The sequence below is a fragment of the Myxine glutinosa genome, chromosome 2 (genome assembly GCF_964187855.1).
Source record: "Myxine glutinosa chromosome 2, kmMyxGlut1.1, whole genome shotgun sequence".
Lineage (NCBI taxonomy): Eukaryota > Metazoa > Chordata > Myxini > Myxiniformes > Myxinidae > Myxine > Myxine glutinosa.
Genome location: NC_136262.1, coordinates 185,155,283 through 185,181,754, shown reverse-complemented (window position 1 = coordinate 185,181,754; position 26,472 = coordinate 185,155,283). Strand labels below are relative to the sequence as shown.

Below are 26,472 nucleotides of genomic sequence, written 5' to 3'. Positions count from 1 at the left end.
AATGATACATCTTTATTAACTTTCTTATTGTACATCAAACATCTTTATGCTTCATGTCATACATCATTGAAATGAATAAAGTGAAATGTAAAATAGAGAAATAAAGATTTAAAAAAAAAATGCAAAATAGAAACACTGTAACGGTAGCTTTAGCCGTCTGATGAGTGCCTGTAGTGAGGACGAAACAGTGATTTTTGAAATTTATATTTAATACGAACAAATTTATTTGTTCATATTAAATACAAATTTGTTCATAGCACAAGTATCCAATAATGAATCACAATGTTAATAGCACAAGTATCCAATAGCACAGCACAAGGATCCAATAGCACAAATATCCACAAGTAATCACCAATGTGTCAATAATCCTGACTGCCAGAGTCATCGTCATCGTCAGCTGGTGGCAGGTTCGGTGTAGACATCGTCTCTTGATGTGTGAATCATGTGTGAATGATTGTGTGTGATCACACAATCATCATGTGTGAATCGTCTCCAATCGCCGGCGGTCTTATTGCAGTCTTGCGGACGTCGGAGTAAACCGCCATCCGGGCCCAATGCAATCACCACGATCCGCCATCAGTCGTAATCTAGCCGCCAGACCGTCGCCACGCTGCCGCCGTGCATCCGCAATGCAGTCGTCGTCGATCTTCAACAGTCGCCATCCCACTCGTGGCGAGGTCAGTGCTTCGTCGCAATGCAGTCGCAATGTGGCCGCCTGCAGTCGCCATACTGCCGCCTGCAGTCGCCATACTGCCGCCTGACCATATTTGACCGCCCAAAATCGCCAGTAGTCGCCGAAAAATCTTGATCGCCGGCAGTCGCCAGTAGTTGCCAAAATATCCGCCTATGTGTGACAGGGGCCTAACGTTTTGAGATATCCTGCGATGTATCGTTTTTGGCCCTATCTCCCAATGGTGAAGAATCACTTAAAGTTTTAAATAATTCTCATATCCGAATCCATATTCAGGTCTTCACCAGAATCGAATCGAATCGTCCTTGTCAGACACCCAACAGGTCCACCAAATTTTTTCCAAATCCGCCCACAACTCTTTGAGATATCCTGCTATGTATCGTTTTTGGCCCTATCTCCCAATGGTGAAGAATCACTTACATTCTAGTAGGCGGATCCGAATCCGGATCTTCACCAAAATCTAATCATTTCGACCTTGTCACATGCGCTACATCTCTGCCAAATTTTACCCGAATCTGTCCACAACTTTTTGAGATATTTTGGTCACAGGCAAACAGACAGGCAAACAGACAGACAAATGGACAGACATACAGGGGCAAAAACCTAACCTCCATCCACGTTAAATCTTCTATCACGGTGTAATAAAAACGTTAAAAAAAACCTTCTTCTCCAGAACCACTTAACAGATCGACGGGAAACTTCATATGCTTGTTGTTCCCATTGTTTTTTGTTTCTATTGCTGCAACATGTCATTCAGGGTGTTCCAAAAAGACCCGGACAACTTTGGTTGTTAATATATTTAGAACCACAAATGATACAACGATGCCCTTTGCTTTATATGGTACAGAAACTCAAGGTTTTGTGCACACCATCAATACACTTCAATGTGAGCTCCGTTTGTTGTGCGCAGGACATCAAGGCAGTACATGAGCTCTTGCCATGTTCATCTCAGTATGTTTGCATCCACCAGTGTACATGCATCTGTGATCCAAGAATGAATATCCTGCATGTTTGCCACCTTGTTGTTGTTGACAACATCTTTGACAAACCCCCATAGAAAAACGTCAAGAGGGGGTTATGTCTGGTGATCGTTGTCTGTCTCGGCCAATCCAACGACCTGGAAAGTTTTCATTCTGGACGGCTCGAATGATTAAGGCCCAATGAGGGGGAGTGCCATCCTGTTGAAAAATGATATCTGGTTGCAGGTCTTCAATCTGTGGGTAGGAGAATCCTTCCAACATGTTCATGTAAATTGTTGAGGTCATTGTATACTTTGCAAAGAAAAATGGACCCAATAATTGCTCATGGAAAAGGCCACACCACACATTGATCTTTGGACTGTCACGTATGTGTTCCATGACCACTTGGGGGTTTTTCAGAGCCCCAGATCCTCACATTGTGCCGGTGGACCTTCCCCGATACATGAAAGCAAGATTCGTCTGTGTGCATGACCTTTTTCAGTTGATCTTCATCATCCTCTATGTGACTGAGCATTTCCAAGGCAAATGCCTCGCATTTGGGTCCATCATTTGCTTTGAGTTTCTGCAGAATCTGCACCTTATATGCATAAAGCTTCTGTCTTTTATGAAAAATCCTGTGTACAGTGGTCCCAGTTCTCTGGATTTGCGTCGGATTGATTTTCTGAGACTTTGTTGAAATGATTCACACATTCGTTCAATGTCTGCTGCACTTGTGCTTAGTTGATTGGTACTTTTTTGTTTTTGACAACTTCCAGTCTCCTTAAACCTTTTTTTACCACTCCCTGATACTCGTCCGCGATGGCAAATTCCTTCCATACCTTGTATGGGAATTACGCTGAAATTGTGTGTCTAATCTCATCTCTATGAACCATTCAACGCACTGAGCTTTCTCCTGTGGAGTTGCCATTTTCTTTTACATTAAACCAACAGACCTGAAAATAAATAAAACTTTGCATCATCCAACATTCTAAAGTATCAGTTTCTCTATCATATAAAACAAAGTGGATCATTGTATTATTTTTGGTACTAAATATATTAACAACCAAAGTTGTTCGTCTTTTTGGAACATCCTGTACATTCATATAACTAGGGCATGCCCGTACTATATATACTAGGGCATGCCCGTACGTGGGTGCCCGTTCCTTGCCAAAAAAAAAAAAAAACGCTACCCGTACGCTCTACCCCGCCCGTACGCCCGTACGCCCGTAAACAAAAAAAACAACGCTCTTCGCTTCCGCCCTTCGCTCTGACTGAATTGGGAGAAATAATGCGCATAAGAAATCGAGAAATTATTATTTTCTCCGGAAGAAATCGAATTACGAACCGTAATGGCGCACGCGCTCGGCTCGGCTCGCTCTCACATCGGCCACGCCGACGCAACAACGCGTTCTGTGATTGGCTGCCGGAAGTGCAGTCTTCACTGTCCGGAAGGTCGCATATCGCAGTTACGATGAATCGCAAATTAGTTTTAATTAGTTTTAAAACATAGTTGAACGCCAACATAGTTTGCCAACGTGAAATAAATGAATACGCTCTCAAATGTGCCGTCCGAGGCAGAGTCTGTTCGCCACGTTCGGCACACGTGATAGCTCGCTGCTCTCTGATTGGTTGAATCGTTTTTTGGACATAGCTCGGTAACTACTTCTCCGATTAATATGAAACCTTGAAAAGGCACATCCTCGGGTCCCCAGCAATATACCTGGCAAGTTTAAAGTATATCGGACCGGTAGTTGTCGAGAAACAGCGGTCACATACATACATACATACATACATACATACATACATACATACATACATACATACATACATACATACATACACACAGAGATTACTGGAATTATAGATAGATATCTAAAATTATATCCCCCCCCTCTATTTACATGAAATGGTTTGGTCCAAAGCGAACGGCTTGCGAGTACGGTGACAATCCCCCCCCTCTATTTACATGAAATGGTTTGGTCCAAAGCGAACGGCTTGCGAGTACGGTGACAATCCCCCCCCTCTATTTACATGAAATGGTTTGGTCCAAAGCGAACGGCTTGCGGAGTTTGGTAAAGAAATCGCCATAACGTGCACAAACGCGCAGGAAAGCGAAAGAATCGCAAATTAGTTGTAATTAGTTTTAAAACATAGTTTAACGCCAACATAGCGGCAACATAGTTTGCCAACGTGAAATAAATGAATACGCTCTCAAATGTGCCTTCCGAGGCAGAGTCTGTTCGGCACGTTCGGCACACGTGATAGCTCGCTGCTCTCTGATTGGTTGAATCGTTTTTTGGACATAGCTCGGTAACTACTTGTCCGATTAATATGAAACCTTGAAAAGGCACATCCTCGGGTCCCCAGCAATATACCTGGCAAGTTTCAAGTATATCGAACCCGTGGTTGTCGAGAAACAGCGGTCACAGACATACAGACATACATACATACATACATACATACATACATACATACATACATACATACATACATACATACATACACACAGAGATTACTGGAATTATAGATAGATGTTGCTGCAAGGTGGTGATCATTCTTGCAAAATGTAAGTGTGCTCGTTTGAACAGAAAATTTGTGCAACAACCCCATTTATGTGAGAAAGGTAAATTATTACCTTTCCTCCAACGTCAAAGCCAGAATTGATGACATTCCTTTGGTTGTTTTCCCATTGTTTTGCCATTTTATCTGCAGTTTGTGAAATTCCTTGCATACTTTTGTTGGAGATTGTTTATGAGATGTTAAATCCTTCACAAGATATTAATTTAATCCAAAAAAGCAATTTTTAATCTGTTATTTTAAAAGCATCTTAGTTATTTTTAAACAAACATTCTGACTGCAGTTACCTCCTGTTTGCTCTCAACCAAATGAGAATATATTGATTTGTGTCTTCAACCATTGAGAATACCCTTAAACTACCAATTAAATTTATTCCATTGTATATTGCCTGTGCTCATGGACTTGAACTTGGTTAAAAATAATGATGTGCTAAAAATTTATCGGAAATTATTACCTCCGCCACCAATGGTGGATGGAGGTTATACTTTCACCCCTGGCTTTGTTTGTCTGTCTGTTTGTGAACAGGATATCTCAAAAAGTTGTGGACAGATTTAGACGACATTTGATGGACAGGCTGGGTGTGTATCATCCAACATTCTAAAGTGAATCCAACATGTTGGTTGAATCCAACATTCAACCAGGACGATTGATTTGATTTTGGTGAAGATCCGGATCCAGATCGGAGAATTTATATATATTTTTTTCAGTGATTCTTACCTCATTAAGAAATAATAATAATGATATTAATAATAATATTAACTAGAATTGCTACTTTGTAACTGCTGGCAGTGATGACCGGGTACCAAGGCAAGATGTCCCGCTTTGATACAGCCCTGCTTTGATGCGACCCCGCTTTGACTTGACACATGACCTGTGATGTCCTCCTTATCCTTTTGTCCCACCAAATTTGCTTGGGTTGGGTTGGGGTGGGAGAGAAAGTTAGGGTGAATGGGGTGGAATTTGGAGGGGAGGGGGAGCATGATAGTTAAAGGTGGTGGGGGGAGGAATTGGAGGAGGGGAGAAAAGAGATCTTGGGTTGGTGGAGGAGATGAGATAGTTCTCTGGTTGTGGTGGGGGAGGGGAGGGGCAAGAGTGTTTGGGGTTGAGGGGAGGGCTGGATTTCTTGGGGTCAGGATATAAGTCTTGGAGTCAGGGGAGGAGGGATATAATGGGGTAAGGGTGTGGGGTGGAGGAGTGTAAGAACAAACAGGGAGTGGAGGAGTAGATGGTTAGAGTTGGGCGAGGGGGTTTGTCCTATACACCACCCCCACTCTCTCCTCCCTACTCCCCCTCCCACACCCCCACTTTGACAACCCCAATTTCATACAACCCCGCTTTGGTCAGACACGTGACCCATGACGTCCTCTTTAAAAAAAAAACTGGATTCTGAATTAGATTTCAAAAATTCAATTCAAAGGGATTTAGAAAATACTCAAAGAAAAAAAGGGTTGCCAGACAATGCAACTGATGACCTTTAAATTATCAAACTGTATTCCCAAAACACGCGTTGGTCATGTGCGTGAAGTTTCATATCGATCTTGGAAGCCCTTCTGGAGAAGTTAAATTTGAAAGGTTTCTTAATAATAAAACATTCTGGCTGCTCAGACCGTGACAAATCACGTTGAAATTTTAAACTTGGATTCCCCTTGACGACAACGTAGTACTTGTAAAGTTTGACTTGGATATAACTGAAGTGGTTTCAGAGAAATTGTTATTTATTTTACTTTTATCCAATATGGCTGCCCAACCACGTGACCTATGACATGAAAAAGGTTACACTCCGCCTAAGATTGGGTGGGTGATCACGTGTGTGACGTTTCATGTTGATCGAATAAGGTTCTTTTTTCTATCCAAGATGGTTGCCAAACAACGTGACCTTATGATGTCATAATTTCCACACTTTATGCAGATATGGTGTGAGATGATATTTGTAAAATTTCGTATCGATAGGTTAAGCAGTTTCAGAGAAATAATTATTTTGAATATTTTCCTTAAATCCAATATGGCTGCCAAATCATGTTACGATAATGTTTTTACCACGTAGCCCATAGGGAAAAGCCATCTAGAACAGCGTTTGTCTGTCCGTATGTATGTATGTATGCCCCTCACAAATGTACACCAATCAGAGCTAAGGATCTGGTCACATGACGGGGGTGATGTGATTACGCTTGTGATGTCATTACGGCATACGATGGCTGACTCCACACACCGCCATTTTGATTTCTATGCTGTTCAGGCCGAACATATAGTCAAACCTGTCATTTATCACAATAGCCATGCTCTACCTTAACGTTTTTCATTCTGTGTGAAACACAAACAAACCGATTGTTAAAATGACAATCAAAAGCATAGGCGTTACAGATCTTCCAATGACACAGTACGTATAGGCCTTAGGCTTATTGCCTTCATGCCTCATCTTCATGCAGCTTCGGACAAATTAGCCCAGGTTTCTTAATACAGTAGCATCATTTTCGTAATAATAATGATAACGTTAATAATAATATTATAGTAAATATAATCGTAACACTGTGACCCTTTGTCGTGATTGCCAAGTTACTGGATTGAAGCGGTGAATGGTTTGTTCATCGTTGACTCGAAACATATAATAAACCAGCGTCTCAATGCAATCTCTTCACTTCCATGGTGACAGACAGCTTAGGCCTTAGAGACTTGGAGTACTTAAAAAAAAAAAAAAAGGAATACATTATTTGCTAACTGGTATCCCCACCCAGGTTATGCTATCCTCTTCAACTAAAGTATCAAACAAGCCCGGCTACGCCGCTGTTAGACTTTTGGTCTTGTTTTTTTCTAACATTACATCTCCATGCGTAGTCGAACATATGGTTAAAATTTCACATCGATCCATTCAGTGCTTTGAGAGGAAATATTTTTTAATTTTTGCATAAAATCCAATATGGCTGCCAGACCATGTGATCTTTGATTTAATCATTTGCATAATATATTCCCCAAGGCCAGTAGATCATATTTGTGGAGTTTTGCATCTATCTGGAAAGCTGATCTGGTGAAGAAAAATTTAGAATGTTTGCATTTTCAATCCAATATGGCTGGCTGCCAAACTACGTGACATATACAACAACAACATGCATTTTAAAGGCCATTTTCCCTGCTAGAGCGGGGGTTAGCCTTGCGGTCCCCATGACAATCTTCTCCATTTTGCCCTATTTTCTGCATCTCTCCTTGTTAACCCCCTTGCCCGCATTTCTTCTTCCACCATCTTTAGCCAAGTCTTTCTCGGTCTTCCCCGTCTTCTACTTCCTTCTACATTCATTTCCATCACTCTTCTCAACCAGTCACTTTCATCCTTCCTCAACACATGACCAAACCATCTCAACCTGTTCCTCTTCACAGCATCAATCACAGGCTCTATTCCCATCATCTTTCACAATTCATCATTTGTCTTCCTCCCTCTCAACGATACTCCGCACATCCTTCGAACCATTCGCATTTCCACCCTTTCCAACCTTCGTTGCTGCTCTACGTTCATTACCCATGTCTCGCTCCCATAAATCATAACACTTCTCACACATGCAGCATACACCTTTCCCTTCAGCTTCAACGACACTCCCCTCATCATCAGCGCGCCACTCAATTCCCGAAACTTCTTCCATGCACATCTCACTCGAGCAACCGTTGCCGAGTCTGATCCACCTTCTCCATTCAGCACGTCTCCGAGGTAGCAAAATGTTTTCACACCTTCCAGCTTCACGCCGTCTCCAAGATCCAACTCAACATTTCCTCCATCTGCAGCTCCCTCTGTGCACACCTTACATTTGAATGTAGCTGCCACACTGGTTAATGACCAACTCAGACCACTACATTTTTGATGAACCCACTCAGCGCACATTGTACACTGAATGGAGTTCACTCCGACACCCTTCCTACACACAGCACAGGGCCACTTCCCAGTTCTTTCCACCTCACCACATGCTTTACCACTTGCCATCACCTTCGTCTTTCCGATATTCACCTTCAGACCTTTTGTCTCCATACATTCCTTCCACGTGTTCATCTTTTCCTTCAGTCCATCCATACTTTCCGCAATCAACACCAGATCATCTGCATACAACAACTCCCACGGTAAACCCTCCTTTACGTTCTGAGCCAGCACCTGCATCACAGCTACAAATAGTAGTGGACTTAGTAGTTAGTACCGACCCCTGATGCACTCCCACCTTCACCTCAAACTCACCACTGTTCCCGTCCTTCGTCCTTACAGCTGTGCGCGCTCTTTTGTACATTGCCATCACGACTCTGATCAACCATTCCTCCACTCCTAACTTCCTCAATGCCCATGTCAATACTTTGCGTGGAACCCGATCGAATGCTTTCTCCAGATCAACAAACCCAAGAAACAATTTCTTCCTCTTCTCCATGTAATTCTCCTGCAACTGCCTCACAATGAAAAGCGCGTCTGTCGTTCCTCTTCCTGGCATGAGCCAAACTGCATTTCGTCGATCTTCACTTTCTTCCTTATCCTCCTCTCCAACACCCTTTCCAATACCTTCATTCCATGCTCCAATAACTTTATCGCTCAGTACGAGCCACACTCCAGAGGATCACCTTTCCCCTTGTATAGAGGGACGAGGGTACTCAGTTCCCAAGCCACTGGAATGCGGCCTTCTTTCACCACCAGATTACAGATCTCTGTCATTCTCTTCACACCCCAACTTCCTGCTGCCTTCAACATATCTCCCACAACTCCCGTCGGCCCTCCCGCTTTTCTACTCTTCATTGCTTTTATCGCTTCCTCAACTTCCTTCTCAGTTATCTTCTCTGCCGGTCCTAAAACTGGGTTACTCTCTATGTTGCCATCCCATTCATTCTCTGTATTCAACAGCATTTCCATATATCTTTTCCATCTTCCTTTAATTCCATCTGGGTCGACAACGATTTGTCCCACTTCATCCTTCAAGCAACTCACCCCCATCACATCACACCTCTCTTTTGCTATCTGCTTTGCAATCCTGAATACTGCTTTCTGACCCTCTTCCGAATCCAAGCGTTCTCCGAACATTTTCCTACATGCCTCCTGCGCCTTTGCTACCTCTTTCTTTGCAGCCTTCCTGGCTGCCTTATAACTTTCATGCTCTGCTGTTTCTGCTCCCGTACCCTTCGCCTTCTGCCACTCCTTGAACTTCTTCCTCTTCTCGTCAATCCTCTTTCCAACTTCATCATCCCACCACCATGTTTCCGAGTGCCTCGGTGGTCCTTTTGTCCATCCACATACCTCACCAACGGCTCCAAACAGACTAGCTTTCATCGACATCCAACCACTTTCAAGCTCAACCACATCATCCTCGACCCTACTCAGCCTCTCTTTTAATGCCTCCCTTACTGTCACCTCTTTCAACCTCCACACCTTCATTCTCGGTTGGTACTTCACCCGCCGAGCTCTCCTCGCACCTTTCACCCTTACGTCGCAGACAACCAAGTGCTGCTGTGAAACAGCCTCCTCCCCCGGGATCACCTTTGCGTCCCGGAGGTGCCCCCTATCTCGCCTACGCACCATCAGGTAGTCAACGGTTGTCGTCGACCCACCTGACGTGTATTTAACAAGCTTATTATCCTCTTTCTGGAACTGAGTATTACAAATCAACAAATCAGCTCCATCAGCAAACTCCAAAATCCTTTCACCTTCTCCATTTCTCACACCATATCCGTAACCCCCATGAACTCCGTCAAAACCATCCATACTCCTTCCCACATGTCCATTTAGGTCTCCTCCTACCACAACAACTTCCTCATCTTTCACGTTTTCCATCAGCTTCTCTATCGCACACCAGAACTTGTCCTTCTCTTCATCACTTCGACCAACCTGCGGAGCATATCCCGAGATGACGTTCACCAAGAGCTTTCCAATCATCATTTTCTCCACCATCAACTTAGCACTCACTCTAGTCACACTCACCACACTGTCTACAAACTCCTCAGAAAACAGGACACCAACACCATTCATGCCCTCCTGGCACCCTTGCCACACAAACTTGTATTTCTGTCCCTGCCTACCCTTCACCATTCTCACACCACTTCCCTTCCATCTCGTCTCTTGCACACAACATATGTCCACTCTTCTTCTGACCAATACTTCCACCACTTCTCCTGATCTCCCTGTCATTGTCCCAAACCTCAGAAACCGATCTCCACTTCGGGCTGTATCCTGCTCACATGTAGTTGTAATTGTCATGGTTCTCTTTTTTGAGGCAATGTTTTTATGGCCGGATGCCCTTCCTGACGCCAACCCTCTTAGTCGCCTCCTACGACACGCAGGGATACGGCGTACCTATTCTTATCCAGGGTACACACTGGGACACACACTGTGACATATGATGCCTTCATATTTCCCCTCGACCAATTTATCCCGAGATCACTCTCAAAATTTTTCATCCTGATCGAATTAAGCATTGCACTTATAAAATGATGATGTCATAATGAAGGCAATGTAAACATCACCGTTAACATATGCTTTTCTCCATGCTAAGTTCTTGACAATGTGCAAATTTCAATTTTCTCCATGGAGTGGTTTCTGAGATATAGAGGTGCAAAGCTTTTTGGTTTTTCCAAGGTGGTGCCCGTATCATGTGACCTATTCCATCGTAATTATCATTAAAAAAAATTATGGAGGAGGAGGTGCTCCGATGATGGAAATTTCGTATCAATCTGGCCAATGGTTGCAGAGGAAATGTATTTTAAAGGAAATAAACCCACAAAATCCTGGCAGAAGAATAATAATATACATAGAATGAGAATAAAAATAATGAACATAACAATAACTATAACGGCACTCGGTGGAGAGCATACCTCCGCCAGGTGAACAGTTTACGTTTTGTATCCCACTGATGGGTCGTATCTGAATCCAGACCTGAACCAAAATCGAATCAATTTGTTCTTGTCACCTAACCAATTTATGCACCTAGCTTTGTCATAACTCGTCCATGTTAGAATTCGTCCATAACTTTTCGAGACATCCTGCTATATATCGTTTTTGGCCCTATCTCTCAATGGTGAAGAATCACTTAAATTCTTCTATCTATATCCAGATCTTCACCAAAATTGAATCGATTAGTCCTTGTCACACACACACAACCTCTCCACCAAGTTTTGTCCAAATCCGTTCCCAACTTTTTGAGATATCCTGCTATTTATAGTTTTTGGCCCCATCTCCCAATGGTGAAGAATCACTTAAAAAATTCTAGTCTGCGGATCCGAATCCGGATCTTCACCAAAATCTAATGATTTCGTCCTTGTCACATATGCCACTTCTCTGCCAAATTTCGTCTGAATCCGTCCACAACTTTTTGAAATATATTGTTCACAGACAGACAAAATCACAAACGGACAGACAGACAGGGATGAAAACATAACCTCCATCCACCTTTGAATAATAACTTTTATTTGTGCAGAACTTTTAAAATACAAAGAAATCTCAAAGTGCTAGAGAAGAGAAAAATCAATTCATCAAGTGAAAAGCAAAAAGAAACTAGAACGCCACTCAGTAGAGCGCATACTCCCACCGTGGGTGGCCGCTGCTGAGCCCTATCTTACAATGGTAAAAAATCCTTCAGAAAATTCCTGGATCCGGAATAATATCCTGAGCTTCACCAAAAACTAATCAATTCTTCCTTATCCCAAGGGCAATCATCCCACCAACATTCATCCAAATCCGTTCAGAACTTTTCCAGATATCTTGTTCACAAACACACGAACATACGAACACACACACACACACACACACACCACACACACACACCACACACCACACACACACACCACACACACACCACACACACACCACACACACACACACACACACGGACACGATGGAATGCATTACTCCGTGGTAAAAGTAAAAAGTAAAACCTGATAAGAGTAAAAAAAACCTGATAAGAATCAAAGTGAAGTAGAGTCAAATTACATTAAAAAAATTAATATCAATGAAGAAAGTCAATTGCATAAAATTCAAATAACAATAGAAAGGACAAATTGCATACAATGGAAATAATATCATTGACAAGTCCTTTTTGCAAGGCAGGTTACTTAAAAGCAAGGCAATGAAGGTGGGTTTTCAGCCTAAATTTTAGAAGTGTAATCGAACTGAATGCCTTCAGGTGATCTGGGAGCTTATTTCAGACGCGAGGTGAAACTAAACAAAAAGGCCGATCCCCATGGTTTGGGCACAGGTAGGAGACTGGCAGTGCTAGATCTAAGGGTGCGTGTAAGCGTGTCAAGTAAACTTTACAAATATGTAAGGCCATGTCGAATCTTAAAAACAAAAAGTAAAATTTAAAACTCAATTCGATGTTTCACTGGCAACCAATACAGGAGTGACATGTTTTATTTTCTTACTTTTGGTTAAAACATGTGCTGCACTATTCAGAACATATTGCATCTTTTGAAGGGATTTATCAGGTAACCAACAAAGATTGTATTACAGTAATCGAGCCTGGAAGAGATAAAAGCATGCATGAGCTTCACTGCATCAGGCATCTTTAAGGAAGATCTCAATCTGGCAATGTTTCTGAGGTGGAAAAATGAAGTTTGACACACTATGTTGGCTTCAAAAACAGAAATGGATCAAATGTAACACCTAGATTAGTGGCCAAGGAGGAAAGTGGAATAACTCGCCCATTAATTATAATACGGTTATTGCCAAAAAAATTCGTCTGATGAGTACCAATAAGTAAGGCTTCAGCCTTGCTGCCAGTGAGTTGCAGAAAGTTAGCATCCATCCATGCCCTTACATCGTATAAACAGTTGTTCACCCGGGAAATTACAAGATGGGTGTCGGGTAAGGTTTGCAAGCAAACGTGTTTCGTCAGCATAACAATGGAGACTGCTACCATGCTTCCTGAATATGTGACCAAGGGGGAGCAAGTAAATTAGAAATAAAATGATTCCTAAAACTGACCCTTGTGGAATACCAAGTGTAACAGGACAGATGTTGGACATCAATTTACCCAGGATGACAAATTCATTTCTGAGGGAAAGGTAGGAAGAAAACCCTGAAGGCTGTCCTAGAAATACCTACGAGATCCTCAAGTCACTGCTGTAGGATTTTATGATTCACCTTATCAAAATCCGCACTCAAATCGAGCAAAATGAGGAGGCATGGGGAACCAGAATCTGCAACACTGAGGTCATTGACCACCTTAAATAGGGCAGTTTTTGTACTGTGTGCAGGTCTGAAACCAGACTGAAATGCCTCACAGAGGTTGTTGGGATCCAGTTGAAACTGCAACTGAGAGGCTACCATCTTTTCTAAAATTTTAGACTAAAAGGTACGTTAGAGATGGGCCTGTATTTGGAGAGGACCTCATGGTCAAGATTGTGTTTTCAGAAGAGGAGTAATTGCTGCAAGTTTGAGAGCGGATGACACTACACCAGTCCTCAGTAATTTATTGACTTGTTACGGATTCATCACTTCCGTTGTTGTGGTTCTCATCCACTGTAAACATTTTTGGTTGCATGTACTATTATTGTTATCGTTTAAGTGAAATAGAGATTACTGTTTTCAAAAGATGAAAAAGTTAGTGTTTTAAAAGAAACCGGAAACCGGATCGGGAACCGGAAGAGGACGAAGAAGAGGAAAAAGAGGTGGAGCGAGTAAGGTGGAGCAGAAGCCGAGCTGCGTTGAGGTTTTGAGCAAACGCTAGCGAACGGGGGTCACTAGCAAACTTTGGGGTTTCCTGGGAAAGGGATTCCTGCGACAGAGTTGTTATCGCTGTGACAGATAAACCTGCGTGACAGGTTTTGCGGTTGATTCCGAAGAGAATCATAAGAGTGCCGTTACGTCTCGAGAACGGACCGTTGGCCATTTTGCCTCGCGCTGGATTTTCGCATCGCTCCAGGTTTTTCACCTCGCTTCAACCATTTTCACAACCATCCAGACATTAACCTGGTGTGTGTGTGTAACGTGGATTTTGAGTGTGAATTTGCGGTTCGCCGATTGGGAGCTGTTGAACGTCCATACCCGAAGGTGTGATTTCCCAGCCGCCTCTTGAGGGTACCTTTGCCCATCTTTGGCAGTTTGACTGTCAACCGAACGGGATTCTGGTCTCGATACAACATCCTTCTGACGATCACTGGAGCATGGATCGACCTTGGTTTGAAGCTGGGATAGAGACATTGGGAATGTTATTTTCGCTCACTTGGAGCACAGTGAGTTATATTGTACGAAACTGATGGTACCATCATAGGAATGATATATTGGTTGTACAATTGATTAATATTGTTATTGTACTGTTATCCTTGTGTGACCTTAATACAATACTTGTTTGTTGGTAACAATTGGTGTGGTTTCACCATTGATCTTTGACATACAGAATAACACATCTTTCTGCCGTGACTCCTCTCGGGGCTCGGAGGTACACCGTGACCGGGGTTTGGGGAGGAGCACGTAACACTATATTGGCAACAATAGGGGAAATAGCAGATAAACACGATTTAATGAGAGATGTTGGAAGATCAATCGGTGAACCTCTGGGATGAGTGACAAAATGTTAACTGACTGGACTTTTCAGGAGCAAAGCTTTCTAAATTATCATGAAGAGATTGAGCCAAACATGATATACAGCACAATATCTCAAAAAGTTGTTGACGGATTATGACAAAATATTGTGGATGGGTTGGTGCATGATAAGAACAAGCCGATTCGATTTGGTTAAGGTCCGGATGCAGATCCAGCATATCGGTTGGATACAAAACGTAAACTGTGCAGCCTGGCGGAGGTAAGTTATGTGCTCCACCGAGTGCCATTTTAGTTTCTTCCTGCTTTGGTATGGTATGTGTGGCTTCAAAGCAAAAGGATGTAACCCTTACTCTATGCAGTTCTTGTTGTGAGTGGTGTACAGTGCTTTGTCGAAAATCCGGCACTATTTAAAATCGATTTAAAAAAAAAAAATTCATATCTTTTTCGACCGCTGGTCATTCTAGTTTATATAATCCTGAAAATGCTTGGCCCCAAAGCTGCTGAATTATCAGTTTCACTGTAATTAAAAACCAAAAAAGGAAGCGTTTACTGCTCAATATTGTGCTCCATTTGCTCTTGTTCAAAAGTGACAAATGCTGATCTTATTGGTTTTTCACATAGTCCCGTCATATGTGCAGCTGGTGTTGTAAACCATAGAGTTGCTTTAATGCTCTTTATTGATCCAGTTTCAGGAACCACCTGGATTCTAACCTCTGTGGCTGCCAAAGATAGTAGACACTGCAAGTGTAAACAGTAAACTACCAAGATTGTAAAATTACTTTGTAAAAAAAACAACAACCTTTAATGAATGGTCACTTGCACATGTATGAAATTGTCTTTTAATGAATGAATAACCACACATACTCCGATGCTACATGGCAGGTTTTGCACATTGTTTTTTGTTTTTTTTATCCTGTTAAACCCCCTTTTTACCTCCACCACCAAAGGTGGTGAACGAAGGTTATGTTTTCACCCCTGTCTGTTTGTTTGGCTGTTTGTGAGCAGGTTATCTCAAAAGGTTATGGACCGATTTGGATGAAATTTGGTGGACAGGTTGGGTGTGTGACAAGGACGAATTGCTTACATTTCGGTGAAGATCTGAATCTGGATATGAGAATGTTTTTTTAAATATCAGTGATTCTTCACCATTGAGAGATGGGATGGAAAACGATATATAACACGGTATTTCAAAAAGTTGTGGACGGGTAATGGCAAAACTATGTGCACGAGTTGGGTAAGTGAGAAGACCCAGCTGATTAGATTTTGGTTCAGTTCCGGATCCAGATCCGGCCTATCCGTGGGATCCAAAACGTAAAGTGTTCGGTCTTGTGTCGGTATGCACTTTGCCAAGTGCCGTTCTAGTTTTGTTTTTGTTTTGCACCATTTGCATGCTTTCTTCACTCACTTCCATTCTGATTTCTTATTTCAAGAATAATGCTTTGAATGCTGATGCCTTTTCAATCTTATCATTTAACAAGCCCAATAAGGTGTGCTGCATGAAAGATTTCCCTTTTGCCATTGTGCTTGTGTATAGATGCATGATGCATGCTGCAGCCTTCGTTTTACCACCCATTGTGTATTTCAAACTCTGCTTTGCTTTCAGATGAAGAAAAAAGAACCTGAGAGTTGTTTCTCCTGTGATGCGGTTAGTAGCTCCTCAATACCTCTTTTCACTACCCAATCCCAATTTGGAAACGATAAACATTCCAACTCAGATGGAAGACAAACTGAAAACTCTTCTCTATGGTTGTTGTTGGTGTGTGAGCACACAGTACTCTGATCCAATTGCTGTCAAATAATTCTCTCGCAAACAGTTTCCAAAGCACTTCCAATGAGTTGCAAGTGCAGCTTTCTTGTTGAAGCTGGTTAATAATTGATGCTCTTTGTGTACACCATCTGATAAGAACAACCACTCGACATTAATGCTTATGCACTTCTCAAGCCTGTTTCTATTGCATGGAATGCTAATTGATGAAGTAATTGCTTTCCCATCCATCCACACCTTGTGTTGAGTTTTGCTAGAGGTTCGTGATTCATGATGCCATTCTGGGTACTGCTGGTCAAGGCCTTCTAATCCCTTCCCATTCCCCCTTCTCTCCACTCATTGTGTACCTATTTATAGACTGATGGCTATGTGGAAGAAGAAGAAGACCTTCGGCATGATTTCAAACGGCTTCAGCTGGCCATGGAGATGGTGGGATTTCTTCCTGCAACCCGGAAGCAGTAAGTTCCACTTAAGTGGCAGAGGACATGTACATTTTCTTCCGAACAGTTGCATCCTATTCATATATATATATTATTTTTATTTTTTTTGACAACAGCATTTGGGGATTTTTTTATACATAGTCAAGATTCATGGACAAGCTAGTACAATGAATGGATTAGGACGTAGTAGAATAGGAGCAGGACGCAAAATACTCGTGCATGGAGAAGGAACTCCAAGGAGGAAAAACTGGAAAATGAGGTGGGATTTGGGTGGAGTTGATGAGGGTAGAAAAGATCATGGTTTTGGATTGGGGGTGATCTGAGATGGTGGTGAACAGCTGTTTTGAAGAACTGGGGGGAATTGATGAAATTGAAAAAGATGTGGTAGTTGATTCCACAGGTGGGAATAAAGAGGAACAAATGAGTGGATGTGAGCAGTGTTCCTGGATTTAGGTAGTTTTACCAGAAGTTGAAGAGGGTTGATGGTGGACCTTGTGTGCCCTGCAGAAACCTTGGGATGGAAGAGTTGTTGGTGTGGGGAAGGTGGAGGGGGGGGGGGGGGGGGGAGAGGAAGGGGAACAAATCACAGAATGGACAGAGTGTTCAAGACCATAAAGGAGGCGGTAGAAGACAGAGTGACCACTGACCTGTCTGCGATGGCAAAGTGATAGGCCCATAGACTCGGCTTCAGCGTGATTGATTCCATTGATCTTGAAGGCCTTGGTTTCCACGGTGCGAAACTGAGGAAGATGTGAGGTAGTGGAGCCAACCCAGAAGGGAGTGCAGTATTCCATCAAGCTGCGGATGAAGGCTTTGTAGGTGGATGGGAGTTCAGATGTGCCATGGAAGCTGCATGCAACGGAGGATGCCCAGTCAGTGGCTGACTTTTGAGGCCAACTTTGAATTGTGGTTTGCCTAAGAAAGATCATGGCTGATTGTGAGACCCAGGAATTTTAACGATTGAACTTCCTCAAGAGGATTGTTAAGAAAGTAGATAAGCGTTTGCCAGACGGTCCTTTCGGAGAGAGCTCATGAGAGTGGGAGATTTGTCAGGATTGAAAATGTATTCCAAGTATTTGACCAGCTTGTGATGATTTTTTTTCAATATCTGAAGTGAGGGAAAAGGCTGCTGCCTATCTGGAGGATGAGGGATGTCACGGCAGAGGGTGAAGAATACTATTTAGAATACTATTGTACGACTGCCTTGAAATTGAAATTGTTTTTGTGGGGGGTTACTTGCGTTTTCACGATGAACGTTCCTCCTAAACGTTTATGACTTGGTCAATCTGGCAAGTGGCCCCTTCTCTATGCTTTTTGCTGAATATGTTTTATACTTGAAACAAAACGAAAGATAGCTACATCTTCCTGAAACTTCTGCAATTTTCAGCTAAATTGGGATAGTGGTAAAAATTTTTTGCCTCCACAGCCAAAGGCAAGAGGCCTTATGTTTCCGGGTTGTCCTTCTGGCTATTTGTGAGTGCGTAGCAGATTTTCGTTCCCACAATAACTTGTGAACCTCTGAAGGGATTTCAACCTAATTTGGCAAAAGTATGGACTGTAATACAAAGAAGAACTGATGCAATTTTAGATTCAACAGGTGTGCCCCTTTGAAAATCATTTTGCGGTCTATAACTTTGAGTTAGAAGCATCTGATGTCTCTCGTCTACTAATCTCTTTGTCTCTCTCTCGCGCTCTCTCTCATGTGACCTTCAATTGAGATCAAACGTAGCTGTGGGTTGACATTTAACATGTACAGAAGCATATCCATTGACACATTAGTCTCAAATTCTGCTTTGTAGTTTCTTAATAAATTCTCGCTGAGTCATGGAGGTTTAGTTTAGTGCAAACGGAACGCAATGGGTCATCGGAATAAAACTCGACTTGCCAACAAATCACTTTATTGACCACAATTGCAGCAACATTCTCCCATCATTTCCTATGGCTTCATTCCAGATGTAATATCCAGTCTTTGCAACAGAAAACCTCATGGAGAGAATTGAGGGGAAAATACATTTAGAAAAGCAAAGCAAAGCATAGGAAGGGAAGTGGATAGGGGGAAGCGGGCAGTGGAGTCGAGGAAGAGTGAATAAAAGGAGGAACGGGAAGAAATGCGAGTATATAGAGGTGAAGGTTAATGTATGGGAAGAGCGGGGAAACGGGCTGCGGTGGGGAGATTCAAATTTTACCATGGCCTCTCATTTGAAAACGGAGTTGTTTTCTTTCTTTTTCTTCATGCCTTCAGAGAAAATGAGGCTTTCTAGAATGGCTCTTCCAAATAACTCCCACCAATTAAGCTACCATATTACAATCCACACACCACTCCTACTAGTTTGCCCTCTTTAAGAGAGCACTATTTTCCCGGCTGCCAGATGATATCATGCCTCAACAATATTTTATGCTAGTGTTACATCACTCCATTCCTAACAGCTGAAATTTAGAGCAACCTCGAGAATAAATCTTGTTTACCCTCCGCCCGTCTCCCCTCTTTCCCCCCCCCTCCCCTCCCCCGTCCTCCTTCCCCCATCCCCCAGCCCCAGGGTTATATCGAGATGACACCATACTATAATTTGAGAAGTGCTTGTTTTTGTGTGTGTCTATTTGACTTCTGTGTATCTTCTGAATTTTGGATGTAATGAGTTGAAATCATGTGGTTGTACCCGGTGGGGAGGAGGAGGGGTGGGGGGGAGAGGGTGGGTTTGAGTGTATGGGGTTGGAGGAGGGGACATGATGGTTCGGTGGTGGGGAGATGGGTTCTTTGGTGGTGGAGCAAAATTGGCCAAAAATATTGCTTTGAGCTGTGGCAATTACGGGTTTATAAAACAAGGGGGTGGGGGCAAATGCATGACTTTATAAATAAGGCTATCACCCCAAAATGCATCACCGCACATGCGCAGAAGCTCTTATTGGTCATCGGGGCATAATATATTGTGCGTGCGAGATAATTGATTTGTAGGCCAACACATATCAAATGTATTGTGCGAATTTGGCTTCAAGATATTTTTTCAACGCCATGATTTATGTGGCATGCAGGCAGCTATGAGCTGCTGAAAATAAAGGAAAAAAAAAATAGCTGTTTAAATTCCGCATTTCGCCCCAAACAACGACAGGCCCGATTAGTGTAAGTGGGTCACTGAAAGTGTACGCATAGTGCATGCGCGGAAGGCTTTGTTTGCATTCCCAAGACAATTGAAAAGTCTCGTATTGTCTATAGCAAATCGACAGCTTTGATTTTGAATAGGAATTAAATATGGTTGGTCTTTATTTAAATTTTTGTTCATTTATGCCTTCTGTGTATATATTATGTGGTTACATATTGTTACGGGGTCCTCCCCCCCCCCCCCCTTTACCCCTGGTCTCGGTGGACCTCCGAACCCCGAGAGGGTCCCCAGCAGAAAGATGTGTTATCCCTGGTTGAAACCCAGCCAAATAACGTCCCTCAATGGAACCAGCAAATGAAACAGCCGAACCAAGGATGCCACCACACCAAGTTATAAACAAACCATACTATATTATAAATCACACTCAAAGAGCCATACAGCAATGGGGCAATCACCCCTACTTTCAAATCTTACGATAATATCCTTGTCAAGCCCCTTAGCCCCACTCATGGCACCTCCTCCAATGTCTCTGCTCCCCTCCAAGGCGAAGTCCCAATGTCTCTGTGCGCTCCCGCGATCGGGGAGTCAAGGCCCGGTGGTCAATTGAGGCGCGGACGAGCGAGATGACCCCGAGGTCACGTGCTCAGCCCCCAGCAGCACAGTGGTGGCGAGGAACCTCACAAAGATGCGCTCAGACGTACACGTTGCGGTTCAACCCGCGAGCCTCCGTATAATTCTCACGTGTCCCTTTCTGGCACAGCCGTTCCCGGCAATCCACCCGGAAATAATGCCCAGCCGACCCGACGAAAGACTGTTCCCTGCAGGGTGCTCGCGTGGCCAAGATGGCGGACGGCTTTCGCTCCAACCTGGATTCTCAAGGCCTGGATCCTCCGGAACCTCACTCAGAATACCCGGCGACACAGGCTCCCCGCACTCCGGCGATATTTCTTATCGACCGAACTTCCTTTCAAGGATGCAAAGTTCCCTCGCACTGTACGTCGAACGCTTGGCCCGGAGCCTCCACCACCACCTCTCCTTCCGATCTCCTCCCACCTCCTTTTCTTCGCTCCACCTCTTCCGGTCTCGATCCGGATTTCCGGCCACATTTTACCAGGAGCGCTTTTAAATCTTTTACTCACAACAACCCTTTCCCTTAAGTCACAATAAGCATAATATCTAGAATACTTCGAACCAGCAACAATACTCATAACAACAATCATTAAGGCCGAGTCCGTAACACTTCCCCCCTTCAGGAAAGAAAGTTTGACCACAGCGAAAACTTTCTTTGCAGGCCAACTTGTCAACGAACCACCTATTGCCTCCTGATAGCACTTTTTTCCCGGGAGGCCGAGCTGAGTATTCCCTACATGGACGCCTTTAGGAACGTGAAGTTCACGGTTAGTCCGTGCAGGAACGTTTACTACATGGACGCCTTTAAGAACGTGTGGCGTTCACGGTTTATCCGTGTTGGAAAGTTCACTACCTGGACGCCTTTAGGAACGTGGCGTTCACGGTTGATCCGTGTAGGAATTTTGGCTCGGCTGCTCCGCAGCATTCAGTGCTTCACCTCTTTCTAACTTCCCTAAGATTCACGGTTGGACCACCTGTCACTGTAGTCACGTGAATAACGGTCTCATTCTCGGCCGCTACCCTGATAGTCGTCCTTTCGGGAGCTGCCGTAACTCTGGGAGCCTCCATAGCAATATCGGCTGCGGCCACCACCAACACTACCGCCAAGTTGTCCTCTTCTGTAGCCCCCTCGACGCCGACGAAATGCCTTCCCTACTGTTATGGTCCGACCCTCAAACTCCTGGTTATTCAGATCCTTTTCTGCATTTCTGGCGTACTTTGAGTTTTCAAATGTGACAAAGCCAAACCCTCTTGACTTTTGGCTCTCCCTGTCTTTTCATTAACTCCAGCTCCTTGACTTTACTCTCCTGCTGACGCGCCAATTCACGGTCCTTTAACTCCCTTTCGGCTCTTCTCTCCTCTGCTTCAAGTTCTCTTGCAGCTCTCCTTTCCTCTGTTTTTTTTGTCTTCTAACCTTTCCTGGAGTTCTCTTTCCACTCTCCTTTCCTCTCTTTCCAGTGCTTTTTCTCTTTCCTGGCTCCGTAATTGCATCTCCAGTTTCCGGAGCTCCACATTTTCTTGTTCTTCTGGTAACCAATCCCAGGCTACCTCTTCCCATGCTTTTAATCCCACCATAGATTGTATCACCACTGTCTGCAACTCTGCCTTCTTCATATTAGTTCGGACCTCCAAGCTAAAATGTTTGGCCAATTTCCAGAGGTCCGATTTTACTAACGCTCTGAACTGTGCTTCACTCGGGGTCACCGTAAACTTCTCTGCGTCAAACGCCATAGAGACTACTGGTAACACCTGTTAACCTTCACACAATAAATTTTTAACAAACAAAAACAAAAGTATTATTATTATTATTATTTTTTTGTTGTTTGTTTTTGGAAAAAATTTGGGAATGTTGGAAAAGTTCCAAACTTGGGAATTATTTCCTGGACTAAATTTAGGAATTTTTTAGATCCCGGACACAGACCCAATTACGAGCCCACGAATATCAATTGGACGAGCCCCCAATTTCTGTAACGGGGTCCCCCCCCTTTGCCCCTGGTCTCGGTGGACCTCTGAACCCCGAGAGGGTCCCCAGCAGAAAGATGTGTTATCCCTGGTTGAAACCCAGCCAAATAACGTCCCTCAATGGAACCAGCAAATGAAACAGCCGAACCAAGGATTCCACCACACCAAGTTATAAACAAACCATACTATATTATAAATCACACACAAAGAGCCATACAGCAATGGGGCAATCACCCCTACTTTCAAATCTTACGATAATATCCTTGTCAAGCCCCTTAACCCCACTCACGGCACCTCCTCCAATGTCTCTGCTCCCCTCCAAGGCGAAGTCCCAATGTCTCTGTGCGCTCCCGCGATCGGGGAGTCGAGGCCCGGTGGTCAATTGAGGCGCGGACGAGCGAGACGACCCCGAGGTCACGTGCTCAGCCCCCAGCAGCACAGCGGTGGCGAGGAACCTCACAAAGATGCGCTCCGACGTACACGTTGCGGTTCAACCCGCGAGCCTCCGTATAATTCTCACGTGTCCCTTTCTGGCACAGCCGTTCCCGGCAATCCATCCGGGAATAATTCCCAGCCGACACGACGAAAGCCTGTTCCCTGCAGTGTGCTCGCGTGGCCAAGATGGCGGACGGCTTTCGCTCCAACCCGGATTCTCAAGGCCTGGATCCTCCGGAACCTCACTGAGAATTCCCGGCGACACAGGCTCCCCGCACTCCGGCGATATTTCTTATCGACCGAACTTCCTTTCAAGGACGCAAAGTTCCCTCGCACTGTACGTCGAACGCTCGGCCCGGAGCCTCCACCACCACCTCTCCTTCCGATCTCCTCCCACCTCCTTTTCTTCGCTCCACCTCTTCCGGTCTCGATCCGGATTTCCGGCCACATTTTACCAGGAGCGCTTTTAAATCTTTTACTCACAACAACCCTTTCCCTTAAGTCACAATAAGCATAATATCTAGAATACTTCGAACGAGCAACAATACTCATAACAACAATCATTAAGGCCGAGTCCGTAACAATATCCCCATTTGTAAATAAGCTTTAGTTTGTATAATTGGGAAGAATAATGTTGGTAGTTTAATGCTTTGCTGAAGTCAACAAAATTGCTTTAAAAGCTAAAGAGTTCATTAAACACTTTACCCTGCGCAGTCTTGATATATAGTGCAAAGGTGTAGGCAGGGTCTGTGAGCGGCTAATTTAATTGGTCGTGATGACGTAAAATGCCGTAATATTTTGTCCAAGTACTGCTAAAATGAAGGGCTTTGAAAGTGCGAAAAAGGCGATTTGTGTTCTACATGTTAAGTATTGTCGCGTCTCTACCCTGTAGTGAAGACCTCAGGGCGACAGATGACCAAACGAGCTTTAACTCCGAGGCGTATACCCAAACTATGGCGGTTGAAATCCATGCAGGCAGCAGCAAGGCTTACCTGCACAGATTTTACTGGGCGTCCTCGAACCCACGACAAATAAACAAGACCGAACACAAGGGATTAAAAATGTAACAAATAAGGAACCACCTTTGGAGGCCATTTTTCCTGGCAGAGCAGGGGTTGGCCTTTTTTGGGCACCGTGGTCCCCTTTTTGAAGCAATGTTTTACAGCCGGATGCCCTTCCTGCCACCAACCCTGTTCGTCGCCTCTTGCAACACAGGGAATTACCAGTGAACTGGTGCTCAATTTGCCGACCTCAGAAGGATGCAGGCTGAGTCAACCCCCCTGGCATTAATTCAGCGATCGACCGGGATTCAAACCCAGGATCCTAGGATTCCAAGCCGGCACCCTAACTGCTAAGCCAACACCAGGCTCAAAAATCTAACAAAGAAAGGTTTAATAAAAATCAATGCCTTTACAAAACAAATATGTAATATAAACATACAAAATAAAACTTTACAAAATGATAACAAAAGGTACGGTAAACTAAATTCCTAAATGAGGGACCCTCCTTTCAGACTCAATTACATGACACAGGGAGAAATAAACGAAAGTAAAAATAAATGTGTCGTGTGGTGCGTTGGCTGGTACTCAGCTCTGGTCTCCCTCACACGACCCTCGAACCCTGATGGCCGTCGACTGGGTCCCAGGTCCTGCGCAGGGACGTGTGAGGGAGACCAGAGCTGAGTACCAGCCAACGCACCACACTACACATTTATTTTTACTTTCGTTTATTTCTCCCTGTGTCGTGTAATTGAGTCTGAAAGGAGGGTCCCTCATTTAGGAATTTAGTTTACCGTACCTTTTGTTATCATTTTGTAAAGTTTTATTTTGTATGTTTATATTACGTATTTGTTTTGTAAAGGCATTGATTTTTATTAAACCTTTATTTGTTAGATTTTTGAGCCTGGTGTTGGCTTAGCAGTTAGGGTGCCGGCTTGGAATCCTAGGATCCTGGGTCCTTTATGACGTCCTTAAAAACATTACATTTCCGTTTAGATTGATTTTCAATTTTGTTTGAATGCTAGATAGGCAGGTAGACAGAATAAAAAAAGCATTTCACTATGCGCATGTGTCATCTGGAAGAATTAATAGCCAAAGTAGTGTTAAATGACAGGTTCATTTTCCAATTCATGTTTAAAATTCTTACTCGAACTGCACTCGGTAGGGCGCATACCTAAGCCAGGATGAACACTTTTTTTGTTTCCCACTGATGGTCCAAATCTGGATTTCAACCTGAACCAAAATCTAATCTGCTTATTCTTGTCACTGAACCAACTCGTCCCCCAAGTTTAATCATAACTCGTCCATAACTTTTTTTTAAATATAATGTTATATATCGCTTTTCGCCCGATCTCTCAATGGTGAAGAATCACTTAAAAAAAAAAAAAAATTTATCCTATGCGAATCCATATTCAGATCTTCATCAAAATCGAATCTATTTGTCTTTGTCACACACCCAACCTTTCCACAAAGTTTCGTCCAAATCCGTCCATAACTTTTTGAGATATCCTGCTATTTATTGTTTTTGGCCCTATCTCCCAATGGTGAAGAATCACTTAAAAATTCTAGTAGTCGGATCCGAATCTGGATCTTCACCAAAATCTAATCATTTCGTCCTTGTCACATACGCTACCTCTCTGCCAAATTTCGTCTGAATCCGTCCACAACATTTTGAGATATCTTGTTCACAGACAGACAGACATGGGTGAAAACTTAACCTCCATCTACCTTCGGTGGCAAAGGTAACACGTTCAGTTGAAATTAAATTGTTCCTCATTCATAAACTGACATTTATAGACAGACAGACAAAGTGAACCATTTGCTTAACCCTGCTTTTCTTTTCGTGGGTGTGGGATAATTAAGAGTAATGTGTATTGCCTACATGTTGCAGAATATTTTCATTGCTCTCAGCCGTCCTTCACCTGGGCAATATTGCCTACAAGAGGAGGCCTTACCGAGAAGAAGCCACAGAAGTGGAAAACCCAGAGATGCTCAAGGTGCTCTCCGAACTACTCCAGGTAAAGAATGTGCTATAACCTGGGCCTCAACTGCCAATATTTATACAATTAATTTTTTTCCAACATCAGCATCTAAAACTAGCTTCTTCCTGGATTTCTTTATCAGAGGTTTGATTAAGTCAACAAATATAGCATTGTCATGACATTTGGTTTTTTGGTTTTGACCAGGAAACCCTTCTTGTTGATGTAGTTGCCTATGACTTAGTAACAATGCGTAAATAGTGTTTGTTTGCTCGTGGCTCCTGTAACTTTGCTGGGTATTGTTTCTGTATAACTCTCTTGGCTTTCATTCTTGGCATGCCAGCGTCTTTCTTTGTTTATTAGAAATCCGAGTGAGTGTGCTTCTGTTGAATAGCTTTCGAATGCCATCCTTTCATTAATTTGCATGCAATATTGATGTAATGGGGCGATAG

General features: G+C 43.4%; 1 protein-coding gene across 8 annotated transcripts in view; it reads left to right on the top strand.

The window, feature by feature from the left end:
- LOC137421000 (unconventional myosin-IXa) overlaps positions 1 to 26,472 on the top strand; it is a 285,807-nt gene that overhangs the window by 86,197 nt on the left and 173,138 nt on the right. For 7 of the 8 annotated variants that reach the window (XM_078772064.1, XM_078772060.1, XM_078772062.1 and 4 more), the window contains exons 5-7: positions 16,317 to 16,358; positions 16,836 to 16,936; positions 25,933 to 26,059. In XM_078772064.1, the coding sequence (XP_078628190.1) occupies positions 16,317 to 16,358; positions 16,836 to 16,936; positions 25,933 to 26,059 (270 nt within the window). The remainder of the gene's footprint in view (positions 1 to 16,316; positions 16,359 to 16,835; positions 16,937 to 25,932; positions 26,060 to 26,472) is intronic. The other variant, XM_078772058.1, reaches the window with a different exon arrangement.